Source organism: Vigna umbellata, chromosome 8, assembly GCF_029865625.1.
Source record: "Vigna umbellata cultivar VRB3 chromosome 8, Vumbellata_1.0, whole genome shotgun sequence".
Lineage (NCBI taxonomy): Eukaryota > Viridiplantae > Streptophyta > Magnoliopsida > Fabales > Fabaceae > Vigna > Vigna umbellata.
The window spans coordinates 32209241-32235448 of NC_142172.1; the positions used below are offsets into that span (position 1 = coordinate 32209241).

General features: G+C 29.3%; 2 protein-coding genes and 2 pseudogenes across 3 annotated transcripts; 1 reads left to right on the plus strand and 3 right to left on the minus strand.

The window, feature by feature from the left end:
* Positions 1–4507: 4507 nt before the first annotated feature.
* Positions 4508–5409, plus strand: LOC148194478 (agamous-like MADS-box protein AGL80 pseudogene; annotated as a pseudogene). The gene is made up of 2 exons (XR_015781772.1): positions 4508–4636; positions 4889–5409. The product of XR_015781772.1 is annotated as an agamous-like MADS-box protein AGL80 pseudogene (transcript).
* An 8747-nt stretch (positions 5410–14156) lies between these two features.
* Positions 14157–14725, minus strand: LOC148194479 (uncharacterized). Its single transcript, XM_088095807.1, has one exon. It carries the CDS (start codon positions 14648–14650, stop codon positions 14390–14392), a length of 261 nt encoding a protein of 86 aa, XP_087951933.1. The 5' UTR covers positions 14651–14725; the 3' UTR covers positions 14157–14389.
* A 4765-nt stretch (positions 14726–19490) lies between these two features.
* Positions 19491–19943, minus strand: LOC148194480 (agamous-like MADS-box protein AGL80 pseudogene; annotated as a pseudogene).
* A 3627-nt stretch (positions 19944–23570) lies between these two features.
* LOC148194481 (uncharacterized) lies at positions 23571–23973 on the minus strand. Its single transcript, XM_088095880.1, has one exon. The coding sequence runs from the start codon at positions 23894–23896 to the stop codon at positions 23636–23638; it is 261 nt and encodes an 86-aa protein (XP_087952006.1). The 5' UTR covers positions 23897–23973; the 3' UTR covers positions 23571–23635.
* Between the last annotated feature and the right edge of the window lie 2235 nt (positions 23974–26208).

A 26208-nucleotide genomic window follows, 5' to 3' on the forward strand; every position in this document is an offset into this window, starting at 1 on the left:
ATCAAACTACATTTCCAAAATCTTTAGTGACAGTTCATTAAATCATGGAAAAAGGAGAGTTCGGGAAATCTGACACGTTTAATCGGGATAATAAAATTATATATATATATATATATATATATATATATATATATATATATACACACACCTGACACGTACCTGAGAAGTTCTCAATTGTGCGGGAAGTCCTTCATACTCCTTTGGTATGCGTACAACTTTTTAAATAGTAATCATGTATATCAGCGGCAGTTCAAGACATTTAAATCAGGGGAGCTAGAGAACTTTAAAAGCATGTATGAGTATATGTGTGTTTGTGCAACTACAAATTATGCTTAGCGGCACCTAATGTATCTGCAGTCAGGAAAATTGGAAAATCCTAAAATGATAACATTGTAATATCAATGCATGTTTGGTTTGGCATATATTCAATAACCACATGTAATAAGAAAACAAAACTTATTCGCTGTCACTATCCTACACGTACAGACCACAAAAAACCAATGAAAGGATTACTTTTAGAAACCTACAAACTTGAAGGCAAACCACAAATCTTGATCTACATTGTTTGTTGAGCAAAATCCAGTAATGGTAGGTGTACTAAACAAACTATTAAAAATCTATTATGAAATCACCATGAGACTTCATAGTTAACTCTTTGACAACTTTACCAAATCTTTAAAATAATAAAATCAAAATTAAGGTATAGTTTCCCAAAAGATTTACATGTGTTTCGTTAATGTATATTCTTGATAATCTGAACTAAAAACATAAAAACATTGGATCATATAAATTCAAAGAGTAATATTATCAAAAGCTTAATGGGCAATGAGAACAAAATCCATCAAAGGCCATCCTACAAATCCCAGGTGTTTCATGCTGGGCATCCCAAGTCCGCAAAGCAGCAGCATGCCATCTATATTTGACAAAAGGGAATGGCGTATAACACGAGATTTACTTGTTTTGGTTGCAAAGCAAATGAATAGATAAATACTTAGGAGGCTATAAAACATTGGAACAAAAATCATGTTTAATTTGTTTTGTCCAGCATATGTTTGGAGCAATTGAAACCACAGTGCAACACAATTTCACAGTAGTCATACAAGTTTTGTTTGTTCCATAGGATGAATGTCGGCAGAAAATTATTCATAACCTACTTTTGTCCTGTCCACCTAACATGTAACTGAAAATAAAAACCATCACTAATATTCCACCTAGCCATCCAAAAATGGAGCATATCCTCCTCAAGACACACATGTGCAAATCCCCCCCACAACACAAAAGTAAGCATAAAAGACCTTTCCAGACTCATCCCAACCCAACTACATATCAAATCAAAGCATTTCAATCTCGTCTCATTTTCACTTCCCTCATTTTCTACCTTCTCTAACAAGCAAGCACAACCTTAATTATTCAATAGATATAGTCATAAAACATCCAAAATTTTCAGCCATGGAGTAATTTGATAGACAAAGCAAGCAGAAAAAGTTTATCGTCATTATATTGGAGTTATGTCTAAGAAAGAAAAAGAGAGAGAAAGTCTCATTTCATAAGTAGAGCAGATATCAGGTTCGATAACTTCGTCAAGAAAAATCTTTTTTCTCTTTATTGTAAAACAAAGAAAGGGTTAAAAGATGAAACAATTATTAAAGGGTATTTTTAAGCCATACAATGCCTTATTTAATTTATAAACTTTATCTTTTTTGCCTTCAATTTCCTGTAGGTTGTTCAAGATACATTTCTTCTTCCAAAATACCTTCACGAAAGCAGACATAACATCTATTTGATGAATTTTTCAATTATTTTGAGTTAATAGAGAGATAATCATATAAATTGTATCTAATATTACCATAATAGCAAATATTTTAAAATAATCAATACTTGATTTTTGTTTATATCCTTTTACTGCTAACCTTACTTTGAAGCAATCAATTTCTCCATTGGATTTGTACTTAGTTTTGTATACCTACTTTACTCTAATTGACCTTTTGTTTGTTGGTAAATCTATCAGCTTCCATGTTTGACTCTTCTAAATGACATGCATTTTTTCATTCATCGCTTTCTTTCAATGTTGATTATTTGAAGCTTCTTTATATATTACAAGTTCACAATCTGAAAATAAAGAAAAATTGATAATTTCTTCATTAGATGGATCATTGTCATCTCCCACAACATAGTCTTTTAATTTGGTTTGTCTCTTTGATGTTTCTGACTCATTTAGTGTTGAATCTACATTATCGTTCTCTTCTTCGTAAATTTATGGAATTATTGTAACTTCTTTTGGAGCTTTCTAAGACCAATCCCACATTCCTTCTTCATTAAATGTCACGTATCTATTGATGACTACTTTCTTAGCCTTTGAGTTAATACTATAACAAATGAAGATGTTCTTTTTTCCTTTGACATCAAGGTTCTTTTTGAGTTTATCTAGTACATGGACACATGTTATACATCCAAAAATTATGAGTTTTGAATTGAGGGCCTTCTTTGCCTCCAAGCTTCTTCTGGTGTTTTATCACAAACACTCTTTGTTGGACACATGTTCAAAATATACACAACAGTAGAAACAACTTTTGCCTAATATTCTTTGGGCAATTATTTGGCTTTAAGCATGCATCTCACCATGTCTACGATGATTCCATTCTTTCTTTCTATCGCTTCATTTTGTTGAGGAGTATATCTAGTTGTCAGTTGATGTTGAATCCCATAGTGTTCAAAGAAATTTGCACAAGCAAGATATTCTTAGCCTCTATCTGTCCTCAACGCTTTAATCTTGCAACCACTTTATTTCTCCACAAAGGCCTTAAATTACTTAATGGCATCACTTGCTTTTAATTTCTCTTTCAAAAAGTATACCCAAACTTTTTTGTTAAAGTCATCAACAAAAGTACTGAAATACCTACTACCAGTCATGGGTTGGTATCTTTACCATACACAAATCTAAATGAACAATCTTCACTACATTTCTTATTCTCCAAGACTTTCTAGTTTGAAAAGATTTTTTGTGTTTTTTTTCCAATTTCCTACGTCTCACAAACACTTTTTGAAACATTTATAATAGATAAGTAAAAAATTTAATCAAAAAAGTGATAATGTACAAAGCGTATATGCCATAACCAATCATCATTTAGTATGAAAAAACTTAAACATGACATTTCTTTATGCCAAACTTTCAAAGAAAATAGACAATTATGAGTCTTTTTCTAATAGTTGCCTATTACTTAACAAGTTTTGATGAAGACTAGGAGTATAGAAAACAACAAAAAGATGAAATTATGAGAATCATATTTTAATATAAGAGCAAACGAAGATGAAGGAAGTTTTGAAATGAATAAGTATACTTATTTTAAACGAAGATAAACAAAAAATGAAAAAAGGTTTTAAACATGAACGAAAGAATAAATTTGAAATTAAACGCTGTTCCAAGAAGAAAGTTGAAGTTAAAATTGAATAAGAGAGAAAACGTTGTTGCTTCTGAAAGAGAAAGTGACTGTGTAAGAATCTCAGTAAATATATCATGTTTTATAGTAAATACGTTTACTAAAAAGTAATAATTGCTTACTTAATTAATTTAATATTTTTTATATGTATTTAGGAGGGACATATTTGATATCAGAGTAACATTTGGAGGTGCAGAAAAAAAAATGAAAGTACAAAAAGAAAATCCTTATTTGTCAAAGCATCATATAGTTGGGCCACACAAGACCCAATCTAGCATTGGCCCATTGAAAATACCAAATCAAAATAGTTTTGAGTGGCGTGGTGAATTCTACTACTGGTTTTGTTAGTTTACTTTCCATTTCTCATAACATAATATTAGTCTCTTATTTATCAATCATATTTTACAAACAATATTTTTAAAACTAGATTCATCACTCAAACAGTTAATGCATTAATTCAAGATTTCATCATAATTGAACCAGTATTAATAAAGTAATAATAATAATAATAATTTAAAAAATGCATAGAATAACATTGTAACTATATAATATACTGAAACTAAAAATAATACATAGTTTTATACATTCTCAACATTAATACATATACAAAAGTCAAAATATTAACTATATATATATACTTGAATAAAAAAATTAAATATTTAAATATTTAAAAAGCCAAAATGATGTATTAAGCATATTTTACTGACTACTGCAATTAGTTTTTTTTATTGATTTTAACCAAAATTTCAATTCTTCGATCGTTTTTAAGACTAGTTTTTGTGATTAATCTCTCTTGTTCAGTTCTGACACGGATAATGTCGTCATGTTTATCTTTTCGATCTTGAAATAGTACCCAATATAAATATATTTGGAATTATTAATTATTATCTTATGCTAGAACCATTTTTAGTTATTAAATATTTAAAAAATGGGAAATGTTTACTTTTGGTAAAGTTTAATATTAGAATTTTAACTTTAAGAAAAGATTTGAAAAAAAAAGCGAATTTGGTGAAAATTGAATTATTGTATCGGACAAGGAAAGTGAAATGCGAATAAATCTATCTAAAGGAACTCGATAGAGGCAGTGGGATCCACATTTCTTTTTTTAATTTTCTTACTCTTTCCTCTCTCTTGCAAACGAACCGATGGAACGATGGAAGACTGGTAAACTTTCTTGCTGTTTCTGCGAAAGCACAAGGGTTAGTAAAAGATCCATATCTTGAATATTCTCTAAATATGGCAATGCATTAAGGTGTAGCTATTTATGGCGCATATTTTTTAATTATTTTCCAATTCAATGCGCAAATGCAATCGGTGTAAAATGTCAATGATTTCAGGAATTTAAACTGGAAAAGATGAGATGGGGCTTTATAAAGAGCATAAGGTTTAGAGAGAAGATATTACATGAAATGAGATTGTGAATTGTTACTAGGTTTTTTTGGCAATTGTAGGCATGACTAGGCAGAAAGTGAAACTTGCGTATATCAGTGATGTGACCGCAAGGAAATCGACGTACAAGAAAAGGAAGAAGGGTATCATTAAGAAGGTGAGGGAACTGACGATTCTGTGTGGGATCCCAGCCTGCGCAATAATTTCATGTCCTTTTGAAGCTAAGCCAGAGATTTGGCCAGATCCTGAGGGAGCAAAGCAAGTGATTCAGAGGTATCTGGATGCATCTGTTATTGATGAAAGCAAGAATGTGAACCAAGAGAGTTTCCTCATTCAGAGGATTGCCAAAGCCCAGGAACAGTTGAAGAAGCTGCGTCAGGAGAATCAAGAGAAGGAGAAGATCTTGTCCTTGTTCAGCTACATGCAAGGTGAAGACCTCCCGACTGATGTTCAAGAACTCAAACAACTCAAAAAGCTCATTGAGAATACTCTGAAGGAAACTAAAATCAAGATGGACGACCTCAATTGTGAGTCTATGTAGTGTCTTTCAGAACATTTAAATAAAACACTTCAATTTCTACCATTTTACTCCTCTTAATCACAGAACAAGAGATGCCATGCTTAAATTTTGGTACTTTTAAGCAATAAGAATCTAATGCAAGCTTAGATTGAAATGTAGGAGCAAAATACCTATTCTATTCCATAAAATTTATAATCGAGTTAAAATTATTATGTCAAAGCTCAAATCAGATAACAACAATTACAGTCACTGTTAGTTTGCTGGTCAATGCAAACCTGTGCAGTCAGCAGTCAGGGTGATGTGGTTATTTATACCGTTGTCACTGCAATAATGTGTTGTTTACAATTTAAATACCTGCTTATTTGGATGAAATTTTGTTCATAATCAAGTATTGTACCACCATGTGAGTCTGCTACATAAATTAAATGACTATCAGAAACCAAATTTGGATAATTCAATTTAGGGCAACAAAGGTTTGTTTGTTTATCCTGAAGTTGCAGTCTTCCCTACCTCTTTTAGTTAATAATCTTCCATGTGAATTACTTTTTAACACATCTGTTGGTCTTCTCCTTGAAATCAAACCATCTTCGGCAAGAACTTGTTATATTCTACTCGACAAATGACACTCCAATTATGATCAAATATTAGCTTTTCTTTTATGTTCACTCATCCATCTAAACAAAATCTTATTTATGCTAGACTTTTTTCCTCCTTCTGGTGTCACAGAAACTGAAATTATGCTTGAAGCATTTTTCATTTGGTCAATTTTGCTTGAATCTTATTTGTTGTATCTCCCAATGTTTCCTCTTACTCCTACTTGAGCTTTTGCAGTTGTCTCTAATGTGGAAAAAGGAGTCTGCTGATAGGAACCAACATTTTATATGAATTCCCTAATAATTCCTAGCGCCATTATGTCCATGTTCTCCCTCATGATTCACAGTGACTAGTTTAACAATTCCTTTTTCATAGCTGTGTATTATTCTGTTAGTTCTCTCCACTCTTCTAAGAGAATTAGAGATGAGAAATTGAACATATTTTGGACTATGATGCATGGGGAAGGAGGCTAGGCCCAATTCAACCTTCCTTAAAAAATCCTCCATACTATTGTTTTATTTTTTAAGTGTGTCATGGGCTATATCTGACAACTGACTAGCGTGAGTGATATGCTGGGTTAGGTGGGTCACAAGTTTTGTCGGATCCATATCTTATTGGGTCTGGTCTCATTCTAGCTAAAGCCCAATTATTAAATAAAATACTAAATTTGAACTTTCTTTTTGCATGCGGATGATCTCGGGAATAGGGTTGAATTACATACGACTTCTCCTAGTCCACTTTAAAATACAATAAGATTTTATTGAATTGAAATAACATCGTCTACAAATCACAAAATCTTATGAATAAATAACTTGTTTTAAAATCGACTATCTTCTACTTCTTTCTTTCTATAATATATCCCTACAATATTACAAATATTACCAGTGACAAATTTTCGACAAATATTTTAGAAATATAAATTTTTTATATTAATATATAATTTTTTTAAGATACCAAATATATAAATATATTAAAAGAAATTATATACAAATAAATTTGGGGGCCAAGATCCTTCTCAGCGACCATCAAATCAAATTTTTAAAAGAAAATAATACATAATGTTTTATAAATTAATTTTAACTTATATATAAGGTAGTTTATAAAAAATCATTAATATTTTTGAAATAATTTTTTAAGAAATAATGTAATTTTATTTTTTGAAAAACATCTTTCAATTTTCATTTTTATTTTTCCTATTTCTACAATTATATATGAAAAACTTTACCAAAACAAATTTTATGCCCTTTAACAAAAATCCTATGGACCAAAAATTTCTAAGAAACTGGAAATAGTTTAATTTAGATATTGTATGTTAATTTAATAAAAATAAGAACCCACATTAATGTATTCTTTCAATGTATTTTAACCATTTAAAATTTAAAATTTTTGATTTTATCATTGACTTGCTTAAAAAGGTTAATTAAAGTCAATTATATCCTTATAAAACTTTATCATTTGCTCATAGGTATTTTGATTAAATATTATTATTTTATGTGCTATACAGCTAAACTATTTAGTCAATTAAAAATATTTATTTTATTTAATAATTAATGTTTTATATGTATTAGGTTATGATTTCGAGGGATTTTAAAACATTTTCTTATAATAAATCTTATTGTATTTCATCAAGACTTTTAAATGAAGTAAATAAGTGTTGTTTATTTATTTAGAGGATTACTATAATTCTGTGAAGGAACAATAAAATCTGATTATAATAAATTAAAATTTTGTTTGTAACTTGTACAAAATTTGTTGTTATTAATAAATATTAATGAATTATATATTTAAGATAGCTTGCAACTAATTTGAAATAATTTTTAAATTAATAAGATTTTAAATTCCATATTCATCAGCAGTAGCACCTAAATCTGAAGAAATACTATATTATTAACTAATCTTAACAACATAAAGTAGTCATTTCAATACCAAAATCTCTTAAACCAAACAATATCTCAAAATATCACATGGAATCAGATCATGAGACATCAAATCAATTCACAGCACTAAAAACTTTGAAATCCAATCTTTGAAAAATGCTAGCCCTAGAACTGAAACCCATAACTCTATAACCTATATATTTATGAAAAATTTAAACTTTAATATGTATTGAATGAAACGTTCCATCCACCTCCTGTTGTGTGAAACATTTCAATAGGTTGAAGATATGCTTGAATGCAATATATATGATGCCCCAGATAAAAGGTTTTTCCTTTTTCAATGGTAATGACCATTGAAATTAAATTTGATTAGAATTCTGGAAATGTGTTGTTGATAGAAAAATCATGTTTAGCCATTCTTTCTTGCAACAGTGTGATGCTTTATTTATTCGTGAGTCGAACAAACATAAAATGAAAGGCTTCAGATTAATGGTATATATGTGTGAACACACACTTCACACATGCACGTATGTAGTTGAATTGACTTGAACAATATACAAGTGTCTTCACTGTGACATTTGAGATTGTGAATCTCTATGTGCACCATTCGGTGTGCATCAACCATTATGTACATGCACCCTTTTTCCTTTAAGTTTGGGAGAAATCTTTCACGCCAGAACACGATTCTCCTATGTTGAAGGAATAAAAGGAGTGAAAGCTATTCATTTATATCGACCATTACAGGGAAATTTGTATATTCATCAGTCCATTTCGAAAAGACTTGGACACAAATTCCATCACTTTTTCAGCACAACTTTAATTTCTCAAAGAAACACTTTTACTGCTCAAATTTCACAAAACCACCCATTTTTTTTCCTATTAATAAAATTACAATGAAATAATCCTACAAGTTTTTCAGAACACATTTTTGCTAAAAAATGTCAAAACGAGCCAATGATGAGTCCTTAAGCGTAGGTTTGAACACAGAAGTCTTTTATGAATTCAAGGTAAAAGTTTCCTGCTAAAGGGTCAATTCAACATGATTCTTAGAAACAGTAAAGAGGTAATAATAGAGAAGGTGCTTATTTTGTTCCATCGTAAAGTAAATTTATATTTGGATCAATGAAGATTGTGGGATTGTTCTTGCTTACTTTTGACCACAAACATGAGCTATTACTGATTCTTTGATGGGAAGATAATTTCACGTTACCCTTTGCCCTTCCTTATATACTGATATAGGTATTAGAAACATGAAGATGTCTTTGACTCACTCTTCTTCTGCATTGACTTCCACCAGTTCAGAATTTGCCTTTGCATTTGAATGGAATATGCCAAAGCTCCTGTGGTAAGTGAGTTGTGAATAATTCAAGGAGAAGAATTAAGATATTTACTCTTTGGACCACTGTGACTGTCACAAATATCATAGCAGCAGCAATTTTAGATTTTCAATCTTCTGAGATGCTTATTCCAGATCAATATAACTTGATATATGCATTATTCTCCATTAACATCACTTCAATAGTTTCTCAGTGAAAGATTACATTAATGTAACTCAAACCCAATTCACATAAAAAGATTCACACCATGTTGAATTCAAAACAGTATTTAACTTTCTCAGTCAAATGTTAGACTCCCTCACACTTATATACATATAAGTTAGTAACTTTTTTTCTATGTGGATGATTAGATCAAAATATCTCAAATTATTATACAGTAAAGTAAATGGTGTGTATCAGGACTTAATCAGAGATTGCTATATATAGTAATTTTTCAATAATTAATTTGAAAAGAAATGATGAACAGCGAGCTAGAAAGGGTTGATTCGAGTTGGAGGGTCTATAAAGCAAAAAGAATGGGTTAGGAAAGACACGAACCATCAAATGGAATTCCTATGATATCCAAAGAAAGAGGAATAACCTTCACAAATATAGATGGGCAGCATCGGATCCAGTAAATTTGTAAGAAAAAAGATTCACATATAAGAGTGGATGTATGAGTAACTTTAAGCAAGCTAGCTGGCTGGCATATATGACTGCTGAAGGGTTTCTCTTTTTTGGTTCTGAATCGCAAAAGAAAGAAAAAGAAGACAAGACAAGGCAAGGAGGAATCTGTAAAAACTGAGGGTTATTTCATGGATTCTCTTTGTTTTGAAATTCTATGATGTTTACTTGTCTTTGTTCACTTTGGAGGGTGCATGGCACATGTTGTGCCGTGAAGATTGATGTTTGAGGATCAATGAGTCGATGGAAGGTAGCCAAAGAGAGAGCTTAAACACCACAGACGTAAAGGCCTTCTGCAGAATGTTTATGCTAAAGCCACTCGAATCAATTATTAATGTTTCAACACTAATAAGCTACTTCTTACTTTTAATTTCATTTTATGTCACATCCACCATCATTTTTATACCTCCCTCTTGTTAAATGATTATATTATGGAACGAATCTTCAAACCCTATCTATTTTTGCATTTTCACACCCTAATATATATCACTACTTTTCTATGTACCAATATTTTTTTTTTATGTAATTCCCAAGTTACAATAAACATATATTTTTAATGTATAGTTTATATTATTGTTAAAAATAAATATTTTCAAATCATAAATATGTATAAAATTATTTTTAATTATTGAACTTTGAAAATATTTAAAATCTATTTTAATAAAGTTGTAAATAAAAGAGCGTAATTTTGAATATGCAAATTAAAATATGAATTTTAAAATCAAAATAAAAGAAAGATATAAGTTATCTTTATTTTAAAATCAAAATAAAGGTACTGCCTGGTTTGAAACCCTAGTTACTTATATGAGGTTTATAAAACCCTAGTTACTTCTTAGGATTTGGGAAACTCCAGTTACTATCTTAGAATCCCATTATGTTACCAATATGATTTCAATATTTTTTTTCTTAGAGTTTTAAACCCCATTATGTTTGTTGCATTTTTTTTTTCAAATACGTATATCTTGAAACAAATAAAAAATTATAAAAGACAAAGATTTTAAAATTTTGTTATTTATGATTTGTGTATAACATTCATAGAAGGAGAAAAAAACAAAGTCTAATTTTAATATCAAATAATACAAACAACAAAGTAGAGATAACAGAGGAAATGTTAAAAGAAATAGAAATCAAAATTCTACCTACTCTAGTTGGGGTTTGATTAAAAAAAAAAAAACCCTTGATACTTATCAAGGGTTTAGAAAACTTCCATACACATGTTTCTTTCTGAAGGTTATTAGAACCTCTCTTAAATAACCTTGTTAAAATTTATTTTTTTATTGTTTATTCAAAAGATACTAATAAACATAAAAGTTATTTTAATTTTTCCTTCAAAAAAGTCTCTTCACTAAATTAGAATTGTAAAAGCACTTCCAAATTTTATTTTAACGTTCAGTATAAAATAAAAATATTTTTAATATGAATAAAAAAGGTTGGAATTAACCCACCTACCATCTCGGATTGAACACATGGGAGATAAAAAAATTTTAATGTAATTACAAGGTAATACTGAGTTAAAAAATTTAATTATTTAATTTATTAGATGAAATATAAGTAAATTTTGAAAATGATGGAAAAAAATATTGTTAAAATCAAGAAAATTTGAAGAGGAAGTGTAAAATTTTTAATTCTTTAATGCGTTGCTCATTATTTTTTATACGAAATCTTTAATTCTTAATTATAAAGTCTTAATTTTTCATATGCTATGTTTTGTTAAATATAAAAGAAATAAAATATATATTTTTACAAGGGTTAAATAAATTGGACCTGGTTTATGATTTTAATTTAGTAATTCAATATATACTGTGAATTATGTGCAAACTTGGAAAACTTTGAATTAAAGGGTATGATAGTTTTATGTATGAATGTAATATAATATAAATTCATGTCGAACTATATATTAAATGATGTAAATTTTGAACTGAATAATTTTTGACGTAAATTTATATCGAAGTGAGAATCTTCAATATAAATTTACATTGGAGTATTTGAAAGGAACATACAAATTTTAAAATAACATGTAAACACTTTTCTTTTGTGAGTGGCAGTTCTATATCATAGTCTATGATTTTCTGGCATAATGGGAAATCAAATGCAAAATTTTCGTTACATATATCTCCTTACAATGTAGGTCAAAGGTGTAAAGTATCTTATTCAATATAGGAAAATGATAAAATAAAGTTACGACTCACGTTCAAATCATAAAATCTGTATTAAAGTTTGTGCCAATTAGTTACCAAAGCATTGTCCATAAACTATGACAATGGAGTGCATCTTATAATATTTTAATAACGAGCTAATTGGTGATAAATTTAAAGTTTAGTAGTTAAATCATAGACAAGTTTAATTCGATGTAATAAATTAATTTGGTTGACTAATTTTTTCATTTAAATTGTTACTCAATTCAAATTTTGTTATCAGAATAGTAAATGTTGACAACCATATTATACAACCATGATATACAATCACCTTAAAATTGTTTATAACTTGTTTAATATTTTTATTGAATATATAATTCAATCGAATGTTTTATCATTAAACATTAATTGTTAATGGGTTGTTTAGAAAGAGTATGGTGAGAATAGATGGTCTGCTTCTTGTTAGGTGGAATATAAACTTTTTTTTCCCCATTCACATTTGCCTTATTTTGGAGTAAATTCAGGGAAAAGGCAAATAATTGGGTACATAAGGGAAAAGGTTTGCTGAAAATAAAAAGGGGAATTTTGTATCTTCGAACTCAAACCCGTGACAGATAAACATGCATGTACAATGGACAACGTTGTGCCTTGAGGAAACAAGTAGGATTCCACGTGCTGCCAATCACCTAATTTCTCCAAGGATAACTTTTTTTTTTTCAACAATGAACTGTACAATTCATCAGCTTCTTCCTTTAATTTTTAGTGCACATACCATATATACATGAAAACATGTACAATTCCCCAGCTTTAAAGGATTACAGTCTATTTTTGCATACTATACCACTATGCTAAAAAATAAAAGGAAAAAAACAACAAAAAAAAGTGGGGGGAAAATGATTCAACAGCCAACCAATCGAAACAGCACATTATCAGCATCCTCTGCTAAATCCTAGTACATGTTTCAAACAATAAGTTCTAAATATTATCTACTACATTTCAGACTTCAGCAAGTTAAACCCATTACATCAACATGATGGTTTAATTAACCATGTGCTAATAACGAAAAGATAAGTTCAAATCAAAAGAAAATACTTCATAGCACATTAACAACACCCATTACATATATAGATTCCCATCATCACAAGGGACACATTTTTCTAAAGACAGCACTTGATAACTAATTTCTTTGATAAAATCTCATTCATATAATACTGTGTCAAATTAGGTATAAGTTAAACTGCGATGATTGAGCAATTATAGGACCAAACATCTTATTTTAGACAAAAAATATTTAGTAGAAGTTCAAACTACAACCAAGAAGGCTGGCGTTACCAGCGACAGCGTTCCTAGCTGCTTTTGATCAAAGTTCCTATAATGACCCTCTAAATTCGTGATTTGGAATCAAGAAGAAGTGTGAATCAAGAACAAACCATTAATCCTATCTTTTTTCGAATTGATAAGGTGAAGAAGCTGGGATGTGTTTCGCTCCTCTCGGTTAGCTGGAACCCTTCCCTTTCAATTTGTGCGGGAGACGAAGTTGTCCAACAAAAGCATCCATGACAACGTCAACGGTAGCATCACAGCACTGCGTTTCGCCTTTCTCTGTTCGCGTTTGGGAAGATTTTCAAACGGGAGAAAGAAAGAATTCACGTTTGGAAAGAAAGTGAAATGGGGAAGGAAATATCAAATGTTAATTTAACTTCATAAAATAAAGTTTACTAATAAATATTTCTATCGATACCTTATATAAAATTATTCATTTATATAATTCTATTAATAATGGGAAGTTATCGACGGATTAATATCTATGGGTAAAATGTTGCTGTAATTTGAGCTTTTCTTGTAAGGAAGCTGTCAGATATTAGTCGAGTATTTCAAACAATAACCAAGTCACGTTCCCGTCACATTGAACATTCAACAAGTGAAGCAAATGTCATGCACTTGTTGAATGTTGAAACTCTAAAGTTTCTGAGAAATCTAAATTGCATGAAGCCCTGGCGAAATATTAAACACCAGAGCCAGTGTAAGTGGAAGAAGTTATGAACTCATATACACTTTCCACCGTTTTATCATGTAATTTTTTAATCACATACACAAAACAAGGGGTGTAACTGAAATCGTGGAAGAAAACATTGGTGCTACACAAGTGTAATGGTAATTATCAGAAAAATACATGGTGAAAGAGCCAAATGCTATCTCTAAACCACAGTATATTACAATAAGAAGGAAGATTACAAATCACCTGAAGAGCAGGCTATATAGTTGGGTGATCCATATATGAACAACTAGACAAGTTGTTGTATACAATAAGTTATTCATATATATCTTCATTATTTATTGACATAATTTCTACCAGGTAGAAGGTAGAAGCAACATTAATGGATAAATCACAGGTTCACAGCGAAGAGAAACAAAGAAATATACATATGGTTTGAAATTATGCATTATCAGCAGCAGGGTCAAGTTGATAGAGTGCAGATTCTGAAACACGTTTCTTGTACTTGGCAATGAAAGCTTCGGCTTTCATGTCAATATTTGGCTCAGCAACACCCCAGTTACCTTTGTCATAATCACTAGGCCACACCCTGCGGCTGGAATCAGGAGCATCACAGTAGCCTCCTCTGGACTTCCTAGATGAGAAGACGTTGAAAATAGAGAAGAAAGTGGAAGAAGACTTCTTCTGCCTATTACCTGCCATCACTGTGGTGTTGTTTTGGATAACAATGACTGCAATAATCACTTTGAAGACAATGAACTTTGGAGAACTCTTATTGTCTTGGTTTTCAATGCAGAGGTAACACAACTCATTTATACAGAGGGAGGCTTCGATCGCATGAGTGGTGAATAGTGAAGGAATCTGATAAAGGGTTCAAATGGTGCTGATTTGGCAAGTAATACACGACACTTTGTTTTGTAACATCATTGTCGAGGCACATTTGCTCTGCTCCGCTGGTTTAGTACTTCAAAGCTTTATTTTATCACTTCAAAGTTTGGAGAAATTTTATTTTTAAAAAGGTTTTATTATAAAATATATTATTTGAATCTTTATAAAAAATAAATTTTAAAAATTTATGAAAACAATTTGATTGTTTAAAATGACTTAAAATGACATTTTTTGTAAATATGTCATCAAGTTATTCGTCGAAGTTATAAATTTAAAATAATAACTTTTATATTTAAAATTTTTTATATTTAGAAGTAATTGAAATAATTTATTTAAATAAAAAAATTTCTCATCCAAATTAGGATTATAAAAAAAAAGGTCCAACCTAAATTAAATAAAGAGGTTCAATGAGTACATTTTAAAAACTTATTTCTTTTGAAAGGAAATATTTTAAGAAAGGGGAGTGTAGGTTTAAAACTTCATCACCTAGGAAAAGGTTATGGAATTCTAAACAATAATAATAAAATGAAAGGGAAAAGAGTATTTAGCCTCTAAATTATACTTTCTTTTTACAAAATAAAATAAAGTTTACGGAATTCTTAAACTTTAGTTTTTTCATGATTTCTGCGCCTGTTTCTTTCCTTCTTGCTTTCCTTTTCTTGCTTTTCACCTCACTTTCTCTAAAAAAAGAACACATCTCCCTTCTTTCTATTTTTCCTTGTTTCATATGTTATTTTTTTTTTAAATCTAAAAACACCTCGTCATAAGGACCTAAAGAACATATCTACCTATTAGATTTTCAAATAAAATAACTTTCTATGTAGTTTATAGGTTTCTTTTTCTCTTACTTTTTATATAGTTTTGTCATCAATTTTTACGGAGTTAATTAAAAAAATTAACCATCTTAAATTGTTTTACCTTATACTAAAATTTGGTCATACTTTATACTAAATTTTGAGTAAGCTTGTACTTGAGTTAAAACATTCTTGGTAACTTGGTAGCTAGGTTTTGGTTTGCAAGAATCGTGATTGGTTGAAAATTATATTTTGAATGTTTGAACTTGAATGTTACTGAGTTTTATTTGATGAATGATTGTTTGAAATGTTTTAAAGTGGATACTCTTGTTGATATTGATATATTATTCTAAAAACTAGATTATGCAAGTTAATTGAAGAGTTTCCTTGATTTGAATATTGAATCCTTCATTATGATAATTTATGAAATTGACATAAGCAAAAATATGCACACTTTGAATTAAAGAACCCCTGTTGATTTGAAATGAGTAAAGAATGATGCTTGAACACATTATGGTTTTGATTAATATATAATTTGAATTCTTTATAAGTTGAATGACTAAAATACTTTTAAAATTATTATTGAAATTTGGTTTGATTATGATGTTGAATCTAATTTTTCTTATATTTTCGTTCATGCGAAAGATTTTCTCTCAAGTAAAGATGGAATAAGGACTCAAACCTTATTTTCTATCTATTTTCACTTAAGCAAAAATAAAGTTAAATATAATGTCTTTTTTTTTGTCTTATTTTGCTCAAACGAAAATATATACCACTACAACTTTTAACTCAAGTGAAAATATTTTTGTTGAAGCTATTTCATTTTTCTTTTTCTTTTCTTTTCTTGTGGTTACTTTAACTCATTAATTGAACGTGAATGTTTTTATAAATTCACGTTGAACATTAATTTCTAAATGTGATTGATTTATGATTTTATTTAAATGAGTTATATTGTATGACAATGCTTATTAAGATTGATGGAATTTGCATTTGATATGAAAGTTGTTGAGATTTATGAGAATTATTTGAATTTGTGGTCAAATATCTAGGATGATATATGTCAATTATCGTTTGATTTAAGTATTAAGTATTGACATGTTGTAACAAAGATATCATGATTTTACTTATGGTATAAATCACATAGACTAAGATATTAGTTGGTGAGAAACTCGAAGGTATTTTTGCATACCGTGACATGTGTCTATGTGCGACTTAGATTGTATTAAACTTACCTTGATAATTTCTCTTAGGCTCACTTATATATCTAAGCCTTTGGTATTGGATTTAATGGTAGTCTATGGTAAAACTTACTTTAACACGTGTTTTTTAGAAGGCATTAATTGATATTCTGCTGTTTGAATATCCTTGTATAGATCCAAGTGTGATATATTTGGTTATTGTATGTTGGATTTTGAATGAAAGTTATTTTTGTGACTTTTTAATTAAATATTTTAATAGTTTACCCATGTGTTGTTTTATTGAGTGGTCCAATTTTGTGGGGTTGAGTTAGACTTAAAGTCCACTTCTTAACATGGTATCAAAGCTATGATTAGAGTCTATTCTAGCGATATTTATTGTTTGTTGGACATGTTGATCCACCCGTTTATCGAACCACCCATTAATGTCTAGTCTCACGCTTGAGATGATGTCTATACCTCGACGTGAGGAGAGTGCCTTAGAAGTCCCACATCAACTAGAGATAATACTAATTTAATTTATAATATATAATATATAAGTGAGTGCAAACCTCACCTTACAAACCAATTTTATGAGATTGTGTTATTTAAAGTGCACTTCTTAACAATCACTTAAAAGATATAACAAGAAACAAAATATAAATAAATATTTTTGGATAAATATTAAACGGAGATTTTTTAAAGTATTAGATACTCACTTTGGAAATATAATTTATTGGGTAGGTAATATATTAGTAAGTTAAAACTTATATTAGCCAACAGTTTTGAATTAAATATTTCTCATTAAATTATTATTATTATTTATTAGCTAAAAACAATTAGAAAACATGCATTTATAAAGTAAATAATTTTAAAAAATAATTATAACAGAGTTAAAGTTCTAGGTTTTACTTATAAGGAAAAGGTTAAATATCAATTCGAACAAAATTAAAATTTAAGGTGTCTTTGTAGAAAAAGAATAAATTTTGAGATCAATTAAAACAAAATTGAATTTTGGAGTGTCTAATTGTAAAATGAGAAAAGTTTAGGAGGTTAAATATTTTCTACCAAATAAAGAAGATAGAGATTTGACTAAACAATTAAAGATAATAATTAAAATAACGATAAAGAGACCATATAGAAAGCCAATAATTAAAAATTCTAACCCAAAGTTTGATTTGCGTTTTAGTTTTTCTTTTTTACACGGTCTCATTGAGGTGCATTTTTGGTTTTCTTTTATTTGCTATTACTAGTGAATTCTTACTTTCTTCATTATCAAGTGAAATTTATTGGAAATTTGAAAGAATTTTTAAAAGTTATTTTAAAACTAATATTGCCCTTTTAGTTTTTAAATAAAATAAATATATTGCATGAGAAAATGATTTATTTGAACTCATCGATTTTAAGACCCAAATAGGTAAAACCTTTGTTTTAGACCTCATAAAAAAAGTCTTCAAATTTTTTAATACCTATATATATATATATATATATTAAATTAATTGTAATGTTTAAGAATAAAATTTAATTAAATTATTATGAATGGCTATTAATTTTTACAATCAATTGTTTTATTAGTAATAATATCTCATTAAATTTGTTTTAGACCAAATTATGATATATTTTAACATAAATAATTTTATTTATAAATAAAAAAGGTTTTATTCTTAAGTTTATTTTAGCTCTTTCAAATCTTTGAGTCATCTTCTTTAATATAGGAATGTGTAACTTTCACAACACTAAAAGTATGACAATTTTGAAACTTGCTCAAGTATGCCACCATGCAAGAGTTTCTTAGTTTGAAAAATTAACTTTGTCCTCCACTTACAAGTTTTACATCTTTTAAAATTTCTTATCATCAGTCGACCTAAGATATTCAACACATTCTAATAAAAAAAATCAAGTGGTATAAATTGAAGGAAAAATTTTTTTTTAAGAAGAAGAATATAATAAAAGACTGTATCTTGAAACATATATATAAAAGTAATTTGAGGAATTATAATTGAAAGGATCTTATTACAAGATCCAAGATTAAAACACATGTCCTTAAATTTATATGCCTATGTAGAGAGGTACTTAAAACTAAAGTAAACACTTTTGAATCATATTACATATATAAATTTACATCTTTTTAGAGAGCATTCTCTTATTGGATGATTTTAATTTAAAAGAAAATACGTTTAGCCGTAAAAGTTAGTAATTAAAAATCAATAGTATTTTAAAAGCAAAGCATATGTATTAACATACACACAAATTATATATATATATATATATATATATATATATATATATATATATATATATATATATATATATAATGAATTTTCATAATATTTAGTGATTTATTTTTAAATTATCCGTATTTCAGTGCAACATGAATTCTAGTATTTTACTGTGTTTTTGTGCTTTGTGTGGGTGTGGGTGTTTTATTATGAAGAAGTTTGAGTATAATTGTGATTCTTAATTGATAATTTATATGTCTAATTGCAATTGAAGCCCTGTAAATAATTGTTATGGAATGGAATGGTATATTTCTTAACTCGATTCTTATTGCTTTGGTGCTACTGCATCTCTGGGCCATAAAATAAAAGCTTGAAAATGATAGAACTTTAAATGCTATGAAAGACAAATATCATGCATATCTGAATACAAAAGCACTAAATATTGAATAATCTGACAACATAAAAATCAAATAGAGTGAGAGTTGAGTGCAGCCAAGTTATTCTCAATCTGTTTTATATTTTTGTCAATCATTTTGTGGATTTCTTTGATTTCTTGAACGGTATTTGGCAGGTTTTGACCTAGCATGAACTGAAACATGGACAAGGTAATCTCCTTCTCATAGTTGTCTTGACGTAGCATCTTCAATTCAGCATGAAGCTTTCGTGGTTCACATTCCTGCTTTTGTTCAGCACAGATGCATTCTTAAACCTCTCCATCACCTTCTTGGCTCCTTCTGGATTTGGCCAAACTTCTGTCTCAGAATCAAAAGGATTACAAATTATAGCACAAACTGAGATCCTGCAGAGGGTCGCAAGTTCATCCACCTGAATTCATCATACTCTTCTTCCTTCTCTTGTACGTGCTTTTCCTTGTCATCTCATCAGAGATAAAAGCAAGTTTCAATTTCTTCCTACCCATGCTTCGGGACGAACTATTACGAAATTATAATAGTTTATGCATTATTTTTCTCCTGCTAACTGGGTTTTATAACGAGTTATTCTACCTTTGATTTCAAATTCTGAGAATCTTTTTGTTTGGACACACGATCCCACCTTAAAACCTCCAAACAGAAACTTATCTAGTCATTCTCCTTTTTGTATTTACAATTACTGCATTGTTGTATTAAATTGGAAAACAATTAAAACTCACATGTGTCATAAATTGTCATACCTTAATTAATTTATTACAATTTTAAAAGAATATATATGCAAGATATAGAACTTTTAATTAAGGTTGTAAAATGAATGATACACCAAAATGTTCGAAGAGATTGAGTTGTTAGGGATGTGCTTTTGTTTATACGATAATGCATAATTTAAGTTATATTTTATTTTCAACATATGTATTAATAATAATGCTATATTTTAATGGATTTTATGCACATTCATTGAATTTTACTTTTACCATTCACTCACTTATATCTATAAACCAACTAGAATTTTTTACGACCAGCACAACAAATTAAAACAGGCTAAATTATATTTCACTATTTTGAGAAAAAAAAAATGTATAAATTGCCCTAAAATTTTTCCGAATAATAATGTTATTTGTCAATAATTTTTCTAATATTTCACAAATGCATATTAAAAAATAAATATGTTTTATATCTTAAATAAAAATATAAAATAATTTATTAAAATTATAATTCATTATTTAAGTTCAAATCCTGCCTATTTTATATAGCGGAATATAATTTGTGATCACTACTTCTTTAGTAAGTTGACACCTAAATTTTGAAGTTATATGCATCTGACCTAAAAAAATGTTTTAAGTTTGAGTTTTTTCAGTAACATTGTTTAAAAATTCCTCGAACTATAACAATTTCTTTCGTAGTGGCTTTTTGAGATGATCTCGTGAATCATTAAGGTGAAGCTCTAGAAACATTGGAGCATTAAGTCTAAGATAAAAGTTTAAAATATGTGGTTTGATTTTCTACACGTGGGTGTAGTAGTCGTTTTACCAGTAGTACATAACAAAAATTGATGCACATTACAATTGTAAACAGTGTGGTCAAAACAAAATGTTAATGACGACTCTCCTTTGCAACGGCTAATGTGGTTATTTTAATAATTTTTATTAAAAAATTTAACAATAGGATATTACTTGATAGTTAGTACAAGATAACCTTTTAATAAAAAAATATTAATGAAATTTCAAGTCCGCCACTATAGATTTAAGGGTGTGTTCACTTGGAGAAATATAAATTTGAGGGAGTGAATAAATTTGAGAAAATTTAAGAGTAAATTAAGTGTTGTTTTTTTAAATAAATTTGAAGGTGATTGAAAGTGAATTTAGAAGTAAAATTTGTAAAATTAGAATAGAATTAGACCAATGTAACATATAAAAAAATGTTTTAATGGATAGAAAATGAAGATTACTAAAATACTCTTAGTGATAGAAGTAATATAAAATAATATTTATTAATAATATATTTAGTGATAAAAAATATTATAAGAGGAAAAGAATAGAAAATTATTTTCTAAAACAAAAAAGAACTTATATTAAACTAAAATCAAATAATTATTTTTAAAATATTTTTTTAAGAATAAAGTATTATTGTACCTAATACGCATATTCGAAATATTTTAACCAAATAAAGTAATTGAAAAAAACCATTTCAAATTAAAAAAAACATTTCAATTCAATGTATTTTAATTTCTCAATAAAAATAAAATAAAATGCAAATGATAAATGATACAAGTAAAAAAGAACGAAGAAAGGAAGAATTGAGTTAGATGGAGGGAGGTATAAAAGTCTAAATTGAAACAAAAATAGGAATACATGTATTTGAATTGAAGGAATTTACATACAATATATTTAATTGATAGGTTTTGGTATAGTGAGAGGAGAGAAATAGGAAGAGTAATGTGTGAAAAAGTTAATATGTTTCTTAAAGTGGTTTAATTTTATTAGCGTGACCCCATCATCATCATCATTACAAACTCTTCCAAGTTGGCGGTGTCGTTGTCTTTATCCACATCACTGATCATCCTTCGACACTTCGCTAAGGAATACTCCTCCCTAGGTCCTGTATCACCGTGTTTAGCTCCTCCGCTCTGATAAACTCGTTCCCATCCATCAATAACTAAAAATTTTATAAACATCTATTTACTCTAAACTTGACCATTCAGATATATTGATATCAATTTATAGGAGCCTTGCACCCAAAGGTAGTACAACAACAACTCATCCACACCAATTATCACAACTATCACCAATAAATGATCATCAGACTAAGAACCTCTTACTACTCTTCACCAATAAATGATCATCCCACTAAGAACCTCTTCCTACTCTTCACAACATAATTATCCTTTTCTTTTTGAGATTGAAAATTATTGAGAGCATCAAAATAACACATAATCATTAACATCCTATATCAATACATACACTATACACAACCATCTTAAGAATTTATCTTTAAAATCTTTATAGTATCATATACAATTTCATACTCACAAATAATTTCATATCAACTTTAAATCAAACATATATATATATATATATATATATATATATATATATATATAAGCGATAAAATAATTTTATAATTGTTTTTTTTAGGAGTTGTGACCTTCATCATTCATAAGACTTGTGATCTTCATTACTCATTTATACCATCCATGTAAAATATTAAGGGTTGTGACCTTCATCATTCTTCATAAGACTTTACTTCTGATTAATTGAATGATATAAGACTTGACCTTCAATCAATTGAATATAACTTGCTTGAGTAATCTTTGGTCTTACAAAATATCCTGAATAATTTATTTTTCCTTCAACAATAATCTTAACAAGAAAAATATACCTACAATCAATTTCACTGTTAAAGAATTTTCATCAACATGGATATGTCAAAATAATGACATTTAGTTGAGGTTAAACTCACGACTAACAACCAAAAATATAATCTAGTCGAAGTTAAATTAAAAAGAAAATATAGAAAATAGATATAGATATAAAAAAAGAATATATAAAAAAATTTAAAATTCTATAATTTAAATAATAAAATTTACTCTTTTTCCATTTTTTAAATTCTAATTTCTTTTTAAACTAATTTTCCAAACGTCATATTTTAAAATATTTCATTTTTTTTATAAAAATACATTATAAGCAGGTCTCGTAACCCCCTCAACCAAAAGTATAACCAACATAACGTGAACTCAATAAATGTCTTACATAGATGTGCAACTTGACCGATATTACTCAGCTGTTTCGACCGATGATAACCATGTCCCGTTCAATCATTCATATCGTAATCTTCATGTGAAATCTTAATTGCATGAGATCATGGCGAAAAAGAAGGTGATGCAAATGAAAGAAATACTTCTATGTGTTATTAATTTGGATCGTGGAAGAAGTTGATAATGCTACACATGTGCAGCGTGAGAGAGTGTATTTTGTCTTGTGAAAGAGCCAAAGGATATCTAAACCAGAGTGAAAGCATATATTTCAAAGAAGAAGCAGAAGTAGAATGAAAAAAGTTATTCATATATATCTTCGTTATTTATTGACATAATTTCTACCAGGTAGAAGGTAGAAGCAACATTAATGGATAAATCACAGGTTCACAGCGAAGAGAAACAAAGAAATATACATATGGTTTGAAATTATGCATTATCAGCAGCAGGGTCAAGTTGATAGAGTGCAGATTCTGAAACACGTTTCTTGTACTTGGCAATGAAAGCTTCGGCTTTCATGTCAATATTTGGCTCAGCAACACCCCAGTTACCTTTATCATAATCACTAGGCCACACCCTGCGGCTGGAATCAGTGGCATCATAGTACCTTCCTCTGGGCTTCTTAGATGAGAAGACGTTGAAAATAGAGAAGAAAGTGGAAGAAGACTTCTTCTGCCTATTACCTGCCATCACTGTGGTGTTGTTTTGGATAACAATGACTGCAATAATCACTTTGAAGACAATGAACTTTGGAGAACTCTTTTTGTCTTGGTTTTCAATGCAGAGGTAACACAACTCATTTATACCAGAGGGAGGCTTCAATCGCATGAGTGGTGAATAGTGAAGGAATCTGATAAAGGGTTCAAATGGTGCTGATTTGGCAATGTAATACACGACACTTTGTTTTGTAACATCATTGTCGAGGCACATTTGCTCTGCTCCGCTGGTTTAGTACTTGACTTAAACAAGCTTTGTGGAAGATTCCATAAAAAACCCACAATTCTTGGCTCTGCTTTTTGTACTTTGTTTTCTTGTAAAGATTCATGTTATTATTGGTCCTTTTTCACTACCCATCTAAGCACCTAACTAAGCGCTCCTTCCAATAATTTATCTACTTGCATGCACATGTTTACTCACATGAAAATGGTTCACACACACGACCAAGACTCCCCGGAGAGGGTGACACCGTGATCTTGCTGTTAATCTGTTTAATTATGCACCATATTTTGCATATACATAAATTGATCTATTTTCTAAGTATTTACAAAAGTGCTTGAACTACTCGGGCAATTCTCACGTGCAATTGGATGAAAAGAGAGAACTTCTGCACTATGAAATGTATAAATTTTGTAATTTGACCTGAATCATCTTGTGTATAGCTGAATTGTAACTACCTCATCTTTCAAAATTTTAGTACATTTGCACTTGATGAATGGACGTCTAATCTTTCCATCAAAAACATAATATTTACATTGTCGTCCGGACAAACTTTTCAATTCCTAAGATAAAAGTTTCTTCCAAACCTCTACTACCACTGTAACCACGGTCATATATCCAACTATAGTGAATGGGCTATTTGACCATGTTCTATCACAAGCACATTTGTGTTAGAAGATACCGGTGAAATTAGATCCCAAAGTTCATAATTATCTGATGCATGAGGTATAGTTAAAAAGTGTAACAGCAAAATATCTCAATCCATGTTTATCTTCATTACCAATAATAACACTTAATTTCAGGTTTTGGGTTCAACTTCCACGTTAACAAAATATTAACCACTAACATTTGTCTATTGAATTCAATACAATTTAGTTACTGAGTTTAATTCTGAATCTGGATTTGGCATTTATGCATTTGTTGTGATTCTGGTTTTTGCAAGTTCAGATTGATTCTGTTTTAGCATTTTAACCAATAGGGGATTTTTGGTTCTGCTAGTCTTTTAGTTCAATTAGTTGTGTTTAGGATCAACTTACATTTCATTGGTTGTGCCACAGTTTACACTCTAGGTTGTCACGCTAGTTGCTACCAACCTTTGTTATAACTTGTGATTTTGAGATTTCAACTTAGTTTTAAATATTGCATTGCCTTTCTAGTCTTATCTTAATATTGTAGACTTGTTTGAACCATTGCATCTGTACTTCATCTCCATTCATAAGTTTGCATCTAGCAACCAGTATAACAGATCAAATTCAAACAAATATAGTGAGGTTCCAAGGGGTGGTTATGTTCATAGCTTCCCTTCTTAGATAGTTCAGAAAGTGGTTCTAAAACACAGTGATGTGGCGGATAGCAAAAACGATTCAACACTTTTAAAATTGATTCAAGAATAAGATTTTTCTAAATAAGATTTACAAGTATGTATAAGTAAGAGAACTGACAGCACTGTCATTAAATAATGTGTTCATTTACAGCACTGTCTTTAAGATAATGTGTTTATGGAGCACTCTTAAATTCCTTCTAGAATTGACAATTTTCTCATTATCGACATAAATCAATTCAGAACATGCCAAATGATTTGTTGTGTATGTGGAAAAGGAACTTGGGAGCAGACATAGCCATTGATTATACAAAGGGGCTGCTTGAAGAGCTGGAAGAAAAGTTTGATGTAGTGTACGATACAGTAGGTGAGATATTGAAACTCTGAACCTATATTTTTGTTGTGTACAATTAATATGCTGCAACAATATACAGATAGACCAAAAAATAATATTGTATAAATTATTGCATTTGTATCAGATTTTCTATAATAACATTATTGAAAACTTGTGTATGGTTGATTCTAAAATCAGGGCAGAGTGAGATTGATAGAGCATTGAAGGCTGTTAAATAAAATGGGAAAGTTGTGACAGTAGCAGCACATAGAAGTTCTTCAGCTATCTTCGTAATTGAAATTATGTTTGTCACTGTTGGGAATTGATCACCAAGGAAGAGGCTGTGCAGGTGATGAATTGAAATTATGTATACTGTTGAGCTTGATAATTATCGACGAATTTGATATCGTC